The following is a 16,642-nucleotide window of genomic DNA, read 5'->3' as shown; positions in this document are numbered from 1 at the left end:
GCGGGGCCATGGGGGTGACGAGCAGTGAGGAGGAGTGCACAGCACTCACCCTCACTGCGCATGTATGGTTAGCCGGCCGTGTCGGGCCGGCCGAACACACATGCGCAGTGGGCTCTCTCCAGCCCTGCAACACAAGTTGCCGGGCTGGAGAGAGCCTGTACAGGCTCCCAGTCTGCCTGGGAGCGCCCTTCATGGGCGCTCCCAGCCAATCCTGATGCTGCTTTGAGCAGCATCAGTACTGGCCGTAGGGCAGGCTGGTAGCCTGTGCCTGCAGCCTGGTGCTTCGAGGGACGGAGGAGCGGCGCAGCGGCGAAGAAAGTAAGTGTTTTTATTTTTATTTAATAAATTTGTTTATTTCCCACTCCACCCCGCACGCCGCCCCGTCCCTTCCGCGCCCCGCGAGCCGCTCCTGCTCACACCCCCTCCAATCTTACTGACCAAGCTACACCCCTGATGGCTCAGAACTGAGGTGCAGGGTTCCAAGGAAAAGTACAGCGTACAGTACTTAGGCACAGGGTTTAGGACTGAGATACAGGGTACAGTACTGAGGCACAGGGTTTAGGACTGAGATACAGGGTACAGTACTGAGGCACAGGGTTTAGGACTGAGCTACAGGGTACAGTACTGAGGCACAGGGTTTAGGACTTCTGCACATAGTTCGTTGCTGAGGTACAGTGTTACAGAGAGAGACACAGGGTACAGTACTGAGGCACGGGGTTTAGGATTGAGGTAGAGGGTACAGTACTGAGGCTCAGGGTCTAAGGCGTGTGCACATGGTTCAGAACTGAGGTACAGTGTTACAGAGAGAGATAAAGGGTACAGTACTGAAACACAGGGTTTAGGCTTGAGGTAGAGGGTACAGTAAGGGGCACATGGTTTAGGAATGAGGTACAGGGTACAGTATTGGGGCACAGGGTTTAGGAATTGTGCACATGGTTTGGAAATGTGGTACAGTGTTACAGAGACAGACAGGGTACAGTACTGGTGCATAGGGCTTAGTAGAGGGGTAAAGGATACAGTACTGATGCACACGGTTTAGCACTGAGGTACAGGGTTTAGCACTGAGGTACAGAGTACTCTACCGAGGCACAGGGTTTAGGACTGAGATACAGGGTACAGTACTGAAGCATAGGGTTTAGGACTTGCGCACATGGTTCTGAACTGAGATACAGTGTTCCAGATTGAGATGCAGGCTACAATATTGAGGCAAAGGGTTTAGGATTGGGGTATTGGCTACAGTACCGAGGCACAGGATTTAGGACTTGGGCACATGGTTTAGAACTGAGTTGCAGTGTTCCACAGAGAGGTACAGGGTACAGTACTAAGGCACAGGGTTTAGGACCGAGGTACAGGGTTCAGGACAGAAGCACGGCATTCAGGTCATGCACACAGAGCTTATGACTTTGAGGATAGGGTTCAGAACTAAAGTTCAGGGATAAGAAATAAGGTAAATGGGTCAGTACTGCTGCAAAGTGTACAAAAGTTGAGTACAGTGTTCAGGGGAGAGGCACTAGTTTCATGCCTGAAGCACAGAGTTCATGGATGAGAAACACAGCTGAGGACTTATGCACTGGGTTCAAGACTGAAGAGTTCAGAAAGGTCCCAATTACAAGACATAACTATGTTGAATGATCCATGTTTCACATATGACCTAATAATGGTAACCAGAAGTCAGGGAAACTCTCTCTAAAAAGCTTGAGTTGACTGGTAAGAGATCTTTAAACTTCTAAATTATTGGCCAGCCAGGTTTTGGCACAACCTTGAGGAACAGTGGAAACAACCCAGAGAATCTGTCTCTCACCATTCACCTCAGAACCCAAGGATATCATCTGTGGTGTCCCACAAGGATCGTCCCTCAACCCCACCCTCTTCAACATGTACATGATCCCCAAGGCCAACACCGTTGAGTCACATGGACTCAACATCATCTCCTATGCTGACGACACCCAGCTCATTCTCTTGCTGTCAGAAGACCCCTCCGTCACCAGAACCAACTTTCACAAATGTATGGTGAGCTTTGCTGACTGGATGAAGGACCAGTCTCAAGATAAACACGGACAAGATGGAAGTCCTCATCTTTAGGAACAACACCTCGTCACGGAAAGACACTTGGTGGCCTGCTGACCTTAGCCGTTCCTCCGCCCTGACAGACTATCATCGTGGACAGCAAGTTATCTATGCAGAAACAGGTAAACACAGTCTTGTCGGCTTGCTTCCACACTCTAAGATCTTTAGGTGGCTCCCAATCAACACCAGAAGGACTGTCACTCAAGCCCTCATCACCAGCAGGCTGGACTGCGGTAACAACCTTTATGTAGGAATCACTGCATGTCTCCTGGAGAGACTACAGACAACACAAAACTCAGCAGCAAGACTCATCCTTGACCTCCCCAGGTGGACTCACATCACCCTCACCTCAAGAAGCTACACTGGCTCCCGATCCAGAAAAGATGCTAGTTCAAGATGCTGACCAATGTATACAAATCCCTGCACAACAAAGGACCAGCATACATCAACATCTAATGACCTTCCACCAATGACCAGACACCTGCAATCTGCCTTCCTTTTCCTCACAAACACCCCCCGGATCCGCTGATTCAACAGCCAAGGTCGCTCTTTTTCTCACCTGGCAGCCAAAGCCTGGAACAACCTTTCCCTCCACCTCAGGAAAGCCACTTCACTCCTGGAATTCAGAAAAGGATTCAAGACACTAATGTTCCAATGAACAGAGCACTGCGAATCTGCCAGAAACTCCAGCACCTTGAGCAGTGCTTAATTTGTAAATAAAGAGGTGCCGGTGCTCAAAGCCCTTCTCTTAAACACAAGACTGCTTTAATTAAATCTGCCAGCACTGAATACTGAGGCAGCGTAATCCTGAAGCCATCTCGGGCCTCTTCAATCCATTTATGGCCACCCCTGCCCTTTCAGCTCATCCTGCAACTTTCTACTTTCTACTTTCTACTTTCTCCCTTTATGACGCTTTTTAGTTTTTCCTTCTTCTGTCTTTCTCATTTTGCTCTGTTTCTTTTGCTCACAGCAATTGCTTGAGGCTGAAGAATAAGCCCCGGCCCTCACAAATAAGTGCCGGTGCTCAGCACCGGAAACAACATGCACAAATTAAGCACTGACCTTGAGACCTTCACGGGTAATTTGCTGAACTTTATAAATCCTGGTTGACTGAAATGCAGGGAGTATGTGAGAGGATGACTGACATTTCTGAAAATATCTCAAAGGTGATAGTATGTGCTGCCCCCTTATTCTCAGGCTTTGTGCCTCCCTGAGTTTGTGTCTGAGGACAGAGAGCAGCAGTGGAAGGAAAGTGCTTCTTGGATGCCGAACTGTGTAACATGTCCTCCTGGTTCGCAGTCGGCCAATGTACTATTGCTCCTTCTCTTTAGATTTTTCTGCCCATGCAGGATGGTCCAGAGGATGAGCTTAATTTAGTGACTGCAGAATTCAGACATGCTAGTTAAGTCATCTATATTATATTGATAAACATAATCCACAATGTTTATACAATCCAATAAAAATGATAAAGTTCTGCATATCTGACACAACACATACAAACGTCTGACAGACCAAAGTCATTAAATTTTCCAAACTTCTTCAGCATCATAGTAACTAACATGCACCTGGCCTCTGCATCACGTACTACCCAAACCCAATGGACTCTGTGTCCCGCCAGTGACATACTGAATTATCGGTAATTAAAAGTAAGTGCCTGTCAAACTCAGATTAGATGGTCTTTATTTTACCATAGATTAACTTTAAAGTTGCTATTGTCAGGAAATTGGCAAAAATTCTTGAGTAAGCACATCCGGTTTAAATTTTGGTTTCACAAAGTGGGATGTTCTTGTCAAATTTATGAAACTTGCCCCTTTGCTAGTTTTAGACATACAGGGAGTGCAGAATTATTAGGCAAATGAGTATTTTGACCACATCATCCTCTTTATGCATGTTGTCTTACTCCAAGCTGTATAGGCTCGAAAGCCTACTACCAATTAAGCATATTAGGTGATGTGCATCTCTGTAATGAGAAGGGGTGTGGTCTAATGACATCAACACCCTATATCAGGTGTGCATAATTATTAGGCAACTTCCTTTCCTTTGGCAAAATGGGTCAAAAGAAGGACTTGACAGGCTCAGAAAAGTCAAAAATAGTGAGATATCTTGCAGAGGGATGCAGCAATCTTAAAATTGCAAAGCTTCTGAAGCGTGATCATCGAACAATCAAGCGTTTCATTCAAAATAGTCAACAGGGTCGCAAGAAGCGTGTGGAAAAACCAAGGCGCAAAATAACTGCCCATGAACTGAGAAAAGTCAAGCGTGCAGCTGCCACGATGCCACTTGCCACCAGTTTGGCCATATTTCAGAGCTGCAACATCACTGGAGTGCCCAAAAGCACAAGGTGTGCAATACTCAGAGACATGGCCAAGGTAAGAAAGGCTGAAAGACGACCACCACTGAACAAGACACACAAGCTGAAACGTCAAGACTGGGCCAAGAAATATCTCAAGACTGATTTTTATAAGGTTTTATGGACTGATGAAATGAGAGTGAGTCTTGATGGGCCAGATGGATGGGCCCGTGGCTGGATTGGTAAAGGGCAGAGAGCTCCAGTCCGACTCAGACGCCAGCAAGGTAGAGGTGGAGTACTGGTTTGGGCTGGTATCATCAAAGATGAGCTTGTGGGGCCTTTTCGGGTTGAGGATGGAGTCAAGCTCAACTCCCAGTCCTACTGCCAGTTCCTGGAAGACACCTTCTTCAAGCAGTGGTACAGGAAGAAGTCTGCATCCTTCAAGAAAAACATGATTTTCATGCAGGACAATGCTCCATCACACGCGTCCAAGTACTCCACAGCGTGGCTGGCAAGAAAGGGTGTAAAAGAAGGAAATCTAATGACATGGCCTCCTTGTTCACCTGATCTGAACCCCATTGAGAACCTGTGGTCCATCATCAAATGTGAGATTTACAAGGAGGGAAAACAGTACACCTCTCTGAACAGTGTCTGGGAGGCTGTGGTTGCTGCTGCACGCAATGTTGATGGTGAACAGATCAAAACACTGACAGAATCCATGGATGGCAGGCTTTTGAGTGTCCTTGCAAAGAAAGGTTGCTATATTGGTCACTGATTTGTTTTTGTTTTGTTTTTGAATGTCAGAAATGTATATTTGTGAATGTTGAGATGTTATATTGGTTTCACTGGTAATAATAAATAATTGAAATGGGTATATATATTTTTTTGTTAAGTTGCCTAATAATTATGCACAGTAATAGTCACCTGCACACACCAATATCCCCCTAACATAGCTAAAACTAAAAACAAACTAAAAACTACTTCCAAAAATATTCAGCTTTGATATTAATGAGTTTTTTGGGTTCATTGAGAACATGGTTGTTGTTCAATAATAAAATTAATCCTCAAAAATGCAACTTGCCTAATAATTCTGCACTCCCTGTATAACACTTTAAAATCAAGTTAAACACAAATATGCTGATAAGCACTGCAAGATTACTATTACAATGTAAAATATACTGCAAATAAGAGACAAAGAGACAGACTTACCAAATGTTTTTGAGCACAAAAAATGTGAGCAAAAAGTGTTTTCTGCACCTGGAAAAGCCAAATCCTGATGCACAGAATAAGGTTCGGTACAAATTTAGAGACACAGAGAGAATTGACAACTTGGGAAAAACTACTAAATGGGTGGATTTCCTGAAGCACGTGTTTCTGAAAATATACCTCAAAGTCTAGTTCACTTGACACCCCAGCCAGAGTGAAGTAACATTAATCAAGAAAACACGGTGGCACACGCCATAACAATAAACATAATCCACATTTATAAAGGTATTTCAAAATGATGCATATTTTAATACACAACTCCAAGATTTGTTTTACGCAAAGGGTCAAAAAACAGTTCACCTTCACAAAATCCAAGTGTCGACCACCTGCACATAAAGAAAATCTTTTGGTAACTCAACAAATGAAAGTCAATGGAAGACAGTATATAACATGCAACTGATATTGCTATCTCTAAAACAAAAAAGAAATAGCAAAAAATCAATTAATAATATGACAAGGAATTTCACAAGCACAAACACGAAATTATTACTGTGAAATGTTTCTAAGAACTGACCTTTGTAAACATTCAATGTGCTTCCTCCAGCCACCACAAAGAGCAAAGCCTCAGTCACACAGAATAATGAAGTTCATACAGGGTTTCTACTCCATCAACCAGGTTAGACATAGCAGCCCTGCATCTAAATCAGTTCCTAAATGCCATCTTTATATAGGAATATTGTGGATCTGTCAATCATTCTCTCCATTATCAAAACCCAGTAAACTTCCATCAGACCAAATTTACAGAGTGCAACAGCTGCCCTAAGGGTCCTCCCGACGCTTAGGTCAGGCAAGGCAGGGTGACTAAGCGATGATTAAACTACACTGAAAAGCCAAGTTTTTCGCTGTTTTCTAATTCGGATCTTATTTGTGGTATGGCATAATGCAGAGAGAATACTGTTCTAGGACTTAGCTGGCAAACGGGTGAAAGAGCGACCCCTTCTTTTAACTAGACTGAACCTGGGGGTCTTAAGAAAGTGGGCATCGGAAGACCTCAGCATTCTAGATGGGAAGTAGTAAATTAGCCTATGACTAAACTATTTGATCGCGATGTATGGGATTTGAACACAATTATTTTCTAAACCGGCGGCCAATCTAACTGTTTAAGATGTTTAGAGATTGACTGGCCCAAGGTATCTTCAGGATCCATCTGCCACCGCATTCTTCACCACCTAAAGGCGATTAACATGATAGTTAGGAAGCTCCAGATATAATACACTATCATAGCCCAACCTATCTGTTATCAAAGCATGGACTATAATTTTACAGGGTCTCAACCGGTATGATATCCAGCATCCTTCTCAGTGACCGTAAAAGAGAAAAACATGTATTTGCCACAGACAGAACTTGGGGCCGAAATTATAAATCTGTGTCAAATTTTACTTTCAAACTTTTGGCAACAGTAGTTGACTGAGGAGGCATTCCCAGTCCGAAAGGCCCCCCGTTACTACACTGTACACTCTCTGTGTTTCATCTTTAGCTGAATTACATTTATGGTGGCTCTGCTTCATCCAATCCATCGCTTTGGTTAGGCGTGCTTCAGACGCTTCTTGAGTGGAGGCAGAATCCCCCCCGATAGAAAAAATAAGGTGTATATCGTTTGCATCTGAGATGAGATAAGGGAAGATCACTGTGGAACCCCATATTCAAGTGATTTTATTTCACAGGAGAGAGCAGAGAAATACACTCTTTTATGAAGTTAGGACTGTAACCATCTCAGAGCTGTACCACAGATACATACATCTGCCAGCCCCTGAAAAAGATCTATTTGGGATACTGTATTGAATTTCACTGATAGGTATCAAGGGAATAAATTCTGATACTTCCAGCAGTCTGGTTTCTGCGCTTGTCTGGGTCTAACACCAGAATGGGAGAGATGGAGGAGATCATACTATTCTAAATGTCCTGATAATTGTTTCTTAATAGTTTCTCCAACATCTTTGATGAAGCTGGAAGAAGAAAGATGGGTCTCAAGTTGTAAAAGAATTGCAGGATCTGAGGAAGGTGTTGTCAAAAGTGGAATCTCTTGCATCTGCTTCCATACCTTATGGACGATGGCAATGCCCAATAGTGTATTAAATATTGCATTGAAAACATGGTTTATAATGTCACCAGCCATCGCTAAAAAGCAAGGCAGGCATACATCGCAAGGGGGCATAGATTTGCAATTGAGAATGGCCTGTGCGGATTTCTCTAGTCGTATATGCTTAAACTGGGGTAAGATGCTGTTTGCCAAGGAGGGCGAATATATGGGCAGCTCCCAGTTCATGACACAGACCAGAAAAATGACTGTAGCGCTGACAAAAATGCAAAATAATAATAAACTCATAGTTATATTTAACCCTGTGCTCAGATGTTGTTCTAAAATACCCTTCATAGCCTCGGTCTGAGGCATAAGGTACACGATGAGGCTTTATTCTTTAACTAAGAATTAACTGCAGCTGATTATAAAGATAACATTGAGAAAAAAGTTTATGAAAAATGTAAGCTCAATGTTGGAAGTACCCGCAAAGTTGTAGTTTTGTGGGCATTTACAAACATCCCAATGTTTTGGGTGTAAGCTGTTGTTGTTTCTATTTGTATTTATTAGGCACACAGACCTTTGTGTCAAATCTCACGATGCATACAAAATTGCATATTGAACAATTCTCTGAACCATAAGAAGTCCCCTTCATCCACTCCTGTATCAGTCAAAATGTACAACAAATACATATAAACAAAACTTTAAACAAATAAACAAAACTCTAATATTATTCATCAATTCAATATAATCCACTGGGTTAGGAACACAGTAAGAACAGTGTCTTGTACAAGATTCGGACATTCTAACATATTATTATGCCATTTCGATTTTATTTAGTTTATATTTGAAAATATGTTGTATTTAAATCATTCATATGTGCATTCAAGTATTATAGGCTGGCCATCATTAGCCCTTTTATCACTAAGGCCCATATTTATACTTTTTAGCGCCACATTTGCGCCGCTTTTTGTCGCAAAAACGGTGCAAACTTACAAAATACAATTGCATTTTGCAAGTTTGCGCCGCTTTTGCATCACAAAATGACGCAAATGCGGCGCTAAAAAAGTATAAATATGGGCCTAAGTTTTACTGTTCACTCCTCAATACCACACTCTTTGGGTATGGAGGATAGAAAAACCCTCCATCAACAGAGTGTAATGCACTAGATGATAAAGATATTGTGAGGCCAGCTTATGAGTTACATTTCATATAACACATTTACATTGTTATCTCAGTATTGATAACATGCAAAGTTGTGTGTATAGCATGCAAAGCATTGTCTTATTAGACACAATATCATATTTTTGTAACAGCACTATTATAAGAATATCATGATTTCCAAACTATTAAAGTTTTTGTTGTTAAGTGCAAGTACACTATTGAAATTTGGATAATAGTTGTTGCTGTTTCAAGCAAAGAGAAGAAGCAAACTTTACAAGGGTGCAAACACTGATCTTCTTTGTTGTTGATGTCTTGAACTTGTGACTAAAACTGTAACCCGCTGTCATACAAAACAACAGAAGATAGGCAGTACACTCCAGGGTCCCTGATATTCTCCAAAGAGGGAGTCCATGGTCTAACAGTTTGTCTATTGACTCTGAGAAACACAAACTACTAGAATTTATCCTGATTTAAATTTGATTTAGGCTCCCGGATCAGCCAAGCCCGGTGAAGAATTTGAGCATTAAATAATAGGGGAACAGGGCTGACCTCTGGTGGACTTCAAAGGTCAGTGCCACCCTGTGTGGCCCAACTAACTGTTACTCCTTTCTGGTAAAGTAGAAGTTAACCCATTCCAAGGCCTCTTTCCTGACATTTAACCCATGGCTGGAGAGATCTAGAAGAATTGATCTGCAAATATAATAGCAATAATACTGTCGAACACTCTCAATCTTGCAACTCGAGAAATGGCTCAGTAATATCCATTAAAGATGTCCAGTCCCCTTAGTAGATGGAAACCAGACTGAAAATCACACAGCAGAGTTACTCTCAAAGTAATCCTTTAATTGAGCAGTAACCGCTGCTTCCATTATCTTCACCTCAAAAATATATCTGAATACAAGACTGAAACTGGCTGGTTTAGTAGGGTCGTAATTTCATATTTTTAACAATGAAACTACCATTGCAAGCTTGATTTATCAGTCCATTGCATTTTTTATCAATGAGGCATTGATGAATCATGCAGTGCCATCCCCCAGTATCTCTATATTAGCTTTCATTACAGTTACCAGTGGGAAATCTTAACCAGTGCCTGGTAGTCAAATTTTTACCACTTTATGTACAACCCTCTCTTTCAAAAGTAACTCAACTCACTAAACTCAGTTAGTTGTTCATCAACCATGATCACTGGATTGGTGTCTACAATTGCGTCAGAGGCAAAATGGATGGCCCATTACAAATATGTTGAAATTGTGCAACTTCTGAGGAATCATCATTTGGAATTTCTACTCACTCCCAATACAATAGTAATACATAATAAACGAGCTTCTGTATTTGAGTACAACAGCCAGTGTGTTTGTTTAAGAGGCCTATCCAGCTTCTTCATTTAAGTAGCAACCCCCGCTTCTTTAGTTCAACCTATGTTCAAGTGGCGTATGGAAAAAGAAGCCAAAATGTTTTGCATATTGAAAAAATAATGGACCCAATTACACGTTTTCCCTAGCTTTAAACCAGTGAATTGTCCACTAGCAAAGAATCAACAGGAGAATGACAAGAAAATCAGATGTACACCAGTAAATGTGAGATTTTCGTAGCTTTCTATGGATGAGTAAATCTTTGCAAGTCCTAGGTGACAGTCTACAACACCTGATTTCCTTATGTATCATAAGATACAAGACCAAAATGACTAAAAGTACATATTAAAACAAGAGACAGGTCTTTCTCACGCTTCCATTCTTTTATAATTATTATTTTTTTCCACAGACATGTAAGAAAGAGTAGTATACTCTGGTGCATGCCTCTGTGCTGAAAACCTGATGTAGCACTGAAAAACTTGCATTACCCCCAGGTGTAAAAAAAGGCAAATAACATGCAATAGTGGCCTACCGGAGAAGATTAGGTGCCCAGACCAGGGCCAGGTTCCGGCTGTGCATGTTCGTCATAGAACTGAAGGACGCAATGTTCGACAGGTGCTTGCTGAGATATTCCAGGGTCCTGCAAGAGATAGGATGAGAGGGAAACACATTTTAATCACAACTTACCGCAGCTTTTTCTACAACATACACAAGTCTGGTGCGAGGGTGGTTGCAATCCTAGATAAAGTGGCTTATGGAAACCCCACTTCCCCCCACCATAGCAGCAGTATTTGCTGCTTGAAAGTTTAGACTAAGTTCATATTCAAGTGGTTTGATGAGGCCGGCTCATCTTGTCTTGCCTGAGAATTGGCCCTGCATTATCTGCCATAACTGATGGGATTAGAGCCCACAGACTGCTCCTCATTCTTCCACAGGGATGTTAGGTGGTAACTGCTGCCTGCTGGTCGATGACCTGGAACTATACTGATTGTTGGGTACATGCTAACTATACTGTAAAAAAGGCCTCCGGGTGCTAGCTATACCTGAAATGTGACACGTGGGTGACAGCCGTACCTCTTACTCCTGGGTATATGGAAACTTGCTAAACCTGTAAGTGGGGAGCTCCAGGTTCATTGTACCAGTTACTACTGAATATGTGGGAGGCGTGTGGGTAACAAAGATAAAAAACCATCTACTCCAGCTGTATCAGCAAGGGATGAAGATCAGCCGTGATTTTTTTTTAGGGTTGATGGAGTACTGTGAGGAGTGGGAGAAGGTGTTTTGGAACTTAAAGAGCTTGTGGCGGCCATTCCAGTGTTAAAACATTTTAACACCACATGCAAAACTAGGGCGTGCTGCTGAAGCAGCTAAGAGGTGGGGAGGAGGAGTGTTGTGTATGCGTCTAGGTTGCAGGAGCAGACGTTTTTATTCCACAAAGAAACAAAGAAGGAAGGGTTAGGGAGAATCTTCCTCCAGTTATTATGTGAGGTACAGAATTTATATCTGGGATCAGGATAGCGTGTAAAATGCATCTTCAATGTGATTTCTCATTGTATATGAGACCGACGGATCAATTAACATTAATTGTCAATTTGCTGTTTAGCGGAGTATCACTGGTGAACCCAGAGGGTTGAAAGGAGAGAGAGAGTGCTGTCCTTAGCCTTTGAGGGACACCCTCGAGCAGGGGCTTTTAAGCTGCACTTACACCCTGATTTCTGATGTCCTGGAATGGACCCAAAGGTGGAATGGGGGGTCGGGATTTTCATATGACGTCCACAGAGTGATACAACTCCTAGAGCAGGGGTATATCCCACTCCTGCAGTGGACACTCCAGATAGGCCATGGGAAAAGATAGTGTTAGACATCATGGGGACAAATGGAGTGCAAGGATCTTGTCCTGTGTATTAATGGTAGCTGAATTTTATTCTCATAGGCTTGAGGGCAAATTTGTTAATCAACTAAATACCGGAATCGTAGCTCGTTTTGCAAGAGCTATTTATAAAAGTAGACTTTGCCAAGAGAGGTGGCTGTAGATAATATTCTCCAGCCAGCCTTGATGAGAGAATTCCTATGACCGAAGGCTGTGAAGCATGTCTGGGCATTAGTTTATCATCCTCAAAGCAACCACCGAGTAGAGCGGTGGAACTGTGCGCACAAAGGGTCTTCCGTCGATGTTGTGTTAAGGGGAAAACTGGAAGAGACAAAAAGGATGCTATGCTATAGGATTACTGTACCACAAATCATGGAATGGATCCTAACACCCCGTATGAGCTGACGAAAGGGTAAGAAGTCAAGCACAATTCTGAAACAGAGCTGGTCGTTACATACAGGGAAGGGAGAATGGTTCATGTGGGGAATAGGGAGTGAGAAATGAGAGCAATTTAATAACATAAATGGATTCAGCATGAGATTGCCATGATTGGTTATTTTGATAGGTGATGTAAGAAATATTGGGATTCGGGCCATTATAGCACAGAGTTTGAATTACAGAAATCAGCTTGAGTCATGCGAAAATTTGAAATATGACTAAGGGGGTTATTCTAACTTTGGAGGAGTGTTAATCCGTCCCAAAAGTGACGGTAAAGTGACGGATATACCACCAGCCGTATTACGAGTTCCATAGGATATAATGGACTCGTAATACGGCTGGTGGTAAATCCGTCACTTTTCCGTCACTTTTGGGACGGATTAACACCTCCTCCAAAGTTAGAATAACCCCCTAAATCAGCAAAAGTTCCAGGGCATGTGTTGGAAGAGGGAAGATGTGTCAATTATGAAAAGGATGAAAATAAACTGAGGAGTGAACTTAAAGGTGAAGAGAAGAGTCCAGAAAAGAATTTCCAAAATGTCGCATGCCTAAAGTACTTTCATTGTCTTTGGTGAATTTTAAGGTCTAACTAGCCAATTTTGTAATTTGCTTATGTAGTTAATATTGCCGATTGGCGCTGCATAGATACATATTCTGCAAAGGCAGTGAGGAAAGGGCTGTCTCTTCGGGATGCACTTACGTAATACGTACTACGTCATGGATGGAACGCTGGTGGGCAGAAGTGAGTGGTTGGCTGTTAATTCCTCTCCTTTCGCAACTAAGTCTCAGCTTGCAATGAATGATTTGTAGTTTAAAACCCCATAATGGGAAACAGTGTATTTTATGGAGTACAGTGACGTATTCAACTTTTGTGCTCTAAAAATACCATTACGTACTCGCATACCTACATATCAATCACTGTTTATTAACAAGCTGGTATCTCGAGTTACCAATACGCTAGCATTAGGGGTCAAAAGCTGCACGATTCAACTTCCTTTGGAGTCATCAGGGAGTCATAGGATGTGATGTCACTTCCCCCGCCCTCCAAATACGCCTACATATCTGGTTATGTATCCCTGGTAAGTTTGTCACAGTAGTTTCAGCCCTCTGCTGTTCTTATTTTTGTATCAGTCCGAGTTTTTTGCCCTTGTTTCTCATGTCGCCCTCTGCTCTCCCGCCTTCTTCCCCATGCTGGTATTTCCATCTCTCGCTCCCTTGTTTGTGTGTATTTCGCAATGCCTGACCAAGGGAAAGGGTGAGAAGCAGAGACACACACTGGAACCGTGCCAAGCACGCATGAATATGAACCCCCTGGGCGCCTGATTTATTGTTACGAAGCCTCTCTGTGTTTTTGTGCATACATATGTTTAAAAAGATGGATCGCCATAGAAACTGTGTTTGTGTGCAAAAGAAGCCATTTCCTGCCAATTAGGGCACGTTTTTCTAACCGAGCTGGAGTTGGCATCGCCAGTGTTCCGTCTGGGAGTTCAACGTGATGCAGAACAGGAAATTCTAGGTTGACAACAAATGAATTGCACATTTAAATTGGCACAACAACTTATAAGTAACCAGCCCGTCTATGAAGGCAACAGTCATTCGAGGTAAGAGGCCAGCATGCAGAAACTAGCACCCAAGGAGGAGTTTGCATTAAGTGGAAACCGCACATGCATCACAATATTCATGATAAACTAAGACAAATGATCTAGTTCAGAGGGGTACAACATCAGTCTGAGAGGCATGCATCCATGCTAACTTTTACAGAACGGGCAGTTAAAAATGTACGTAAAAGGAATCTAGGTGGAACTCATTTACATGTGTGTTTGATGTAATTTCCTAAGTGTGCAACTCTATGCCGAGGTGTGAGTCACATTTTCACTATGCCACTGGAAGCAAGCTACACCTGACTGCAGAGCCCGGTCAGGGCAAAACCGGTCTTGGATTCCTTTTGTTCCGCGTCAAGGAGGACCTGGCATGCAAGTCGGGCTGTCCTGTTGGAACAGGGTCAAGACTGACTTGCATGTGGCTGGGTCCAAACTGAGGTGGCATGGTGGCAAAAGACTGATGGGCTGGGATGATGCCCGGGCAATTGCCAGTGATTAGACTTAATGCAACCATTTCTCCCATCGCCATGTGTGTGTTGATGTAATGCCCTAACTGGTCAAACGTATGACCAGATGTGGGTCCCCTGTTCACTGTGGCAGTGGATTGTTTATATTGGAGCAGAGCCAAGACTGATTTGCATATGGCTGGGTTCCAGGGCAAGAAAGAACGATGGGTTGGAATGCTACCCCAAGAGCTTGCAAGTGGTTAGGTTTATTGCATGCACTCCTCCCATCACCTTTTGCATGTTTTAGTGAACGCCTTAACTGCCCAGACATGGACTCCATGCTCACTGTGCTACTGGAACAAATCTACACCTGTCTTAAGAGTCACAGTCAGGGAGAAGCTGGTCTTGAGTTGCTTATGTTCTGGCACAAGAAGGGCCAGGCCTGCAGGTTGGGCTGGACTGCTCCTACTGAAGCACTGAAACAAGGTCAAGGGTGATTTGCATGTGGCTGACTTCAAACTGAGGTGACAAGATGGGTAAAAGAAAGGTGGGTTGGAATTCTGCCCTGAGCAAGCACCAGTAATTAGACTTATTGCAAGCATTCCTCCCTAACCATTTGTGTGACTGATGCAATGCTCTAAGTGGCCAACGGTAGGAGCAGATGTGGTCCTGTGCTCACTGTGGCACTGGAACCAAGCTACACCTGACAATAAAAGCCCCAATCAGGGCAAAACCAGTCTAGAGTTGCTTATTCTCCGGATCGCGGAGGACCAGGCCTTGCAGTTTTGGCTGGACTATTACTATTGGAGCATGTTCAAAACATATTTGCATAAATTGAGTCCAAACTGAGGTGGCATGGTGGAAAAAAATGATTGGTTTGATTGCTACCTTAAGGGATTGCTAATGGTTGACCTTCTTGCAAGCAGTCCTCTCATCAGTTTTCTGTGTTTGATTTAATGACTTAAATGGTCAAGGGTATGCTCAGATGTGGGTCATATGCTCACTGTGGCTCTGAAATCAGGCTATACCCAACTGAAGAGCCCCAGTTGGGGCAAAACTGTCATTGGTTTGTATGTAAACTGGACTGTGTGTACAGGTGCAGGGTAAGAATGATTTGCATATGTCTGTGTCCAAACTGAAAGGGCAAGGTGGGCAAAAGAATGATGGGTTGAAATACTACCCTGAGGAATTCTCAGTGGTTAGACTTATCGTTAGCATCCCTCCCACCACCTTTTGTGTGTTTAATGTAATACTCTAAGTGGCCAAAGGTATGCCCAAACACGGGTCCCGTGCTCACTGTTCCAACTGGAACCAAACTAAACCAGACTGAACAGCCCTAATCAACATTAAACCCGTCAGTGGCGTAACAAAACTGAAGAGGAGCACCCCCCTGCAAAAAACATAGAGAGGGAGAATGGGGGGACCACCGCACCACAGGGGCTGTGGGACCCTTTGTTACGCCACTGACCACCTGTCTTGGGTTGTTTATTTTCCAGTTCAGGGAAAACCTGGCCTGCAGTTTGAGCTCCACTGTGCCTATTCTACCAGGGTCAAAACTTATTTGCATATGGCCTGGTTCAAACCGGGGTGTCCTGATGGGCAAAATGCCCACACATGCATAGAGGAAATAACGTGGGGAAATAAAGATATTTCTCCTCATTACGCGAGCTTTGGGTAGGCACACAATTGTGGCATAAAACAATGTTTACGAGACTTTGTTAATAAGAGTTTGCGTCAAAAAACATAAGTGGATACACGAGAACGTCCATGCTTAACCCATATAACACCTACAAGATGTAAGGTAATGCGAAGCAGCTCCATGTGCTGCCTTGCGTTACTTTTTTAGGTCGAGCACGCAAGTGCTCTGACATGTTGTAATCTATCTGTGGGCTTTTAATCACACCCACCGCGCGCCCATCACTATCACTCGTTCATGTGCTTGCCTTTCAAAAATGCTTTGTTATCATTGAAAAAAGCTTTACATTTGTCCCTCTGTGGGGCAGTTTTGTTACCACCTTGGCCATCGACCTGGTTACATGGATAATTGCACACTTGCCGATACGTTTGGCTGCGAGCAAACTTCTTTTTCCTTTTGTGTCTCTCCTTTGCGCTCACGCTCATGGCGGCCGTG

The 16,642-nt window shown here is 43.2% G+C and overlaps 1 protein-coding gene across 1 annotated transcript in view; it reads right to left on the bottom strand.

Moving 5' to 3' along the window:
* Positions 1–16,642, bottom strand: part of ARHGAP31 (Rho GTPase activating protein 31) — a 411,862-nt gene that overhangs the window by 142,327 nt on the left and 252,893 nt on the right. Inside the window, exon 5 of the mRNA XM_069202778.1 lies at positions 10,689–10,796. Coding sequence (XP_069058879.1) covers positions 10,689–10,796 — 108 coding nt within the window. The remainder of the gene's footprint in view (positions 1–10,688; positions 10,797–16,642) is intronic.

The sequence above is a fragment of the Pleurodeles waltl genome, chromosome 8 (genome assembly GCF_031143425.1).
Source record: "Pleurodeles waltl isolate 20211129_DDA chromosome 8, aPleWal1.hap1.20221129, whole genome shotgun sequence".
Lineage (NCBI taxonomy): Eukaryota > Metazoa > Chordata > Amphibia > Caudata > Salamandridae > Pleurodeles > Pleurodeles waltl.
This window is presented reverse-complemented; position numbering and strand designations above follow the sequence as displayed.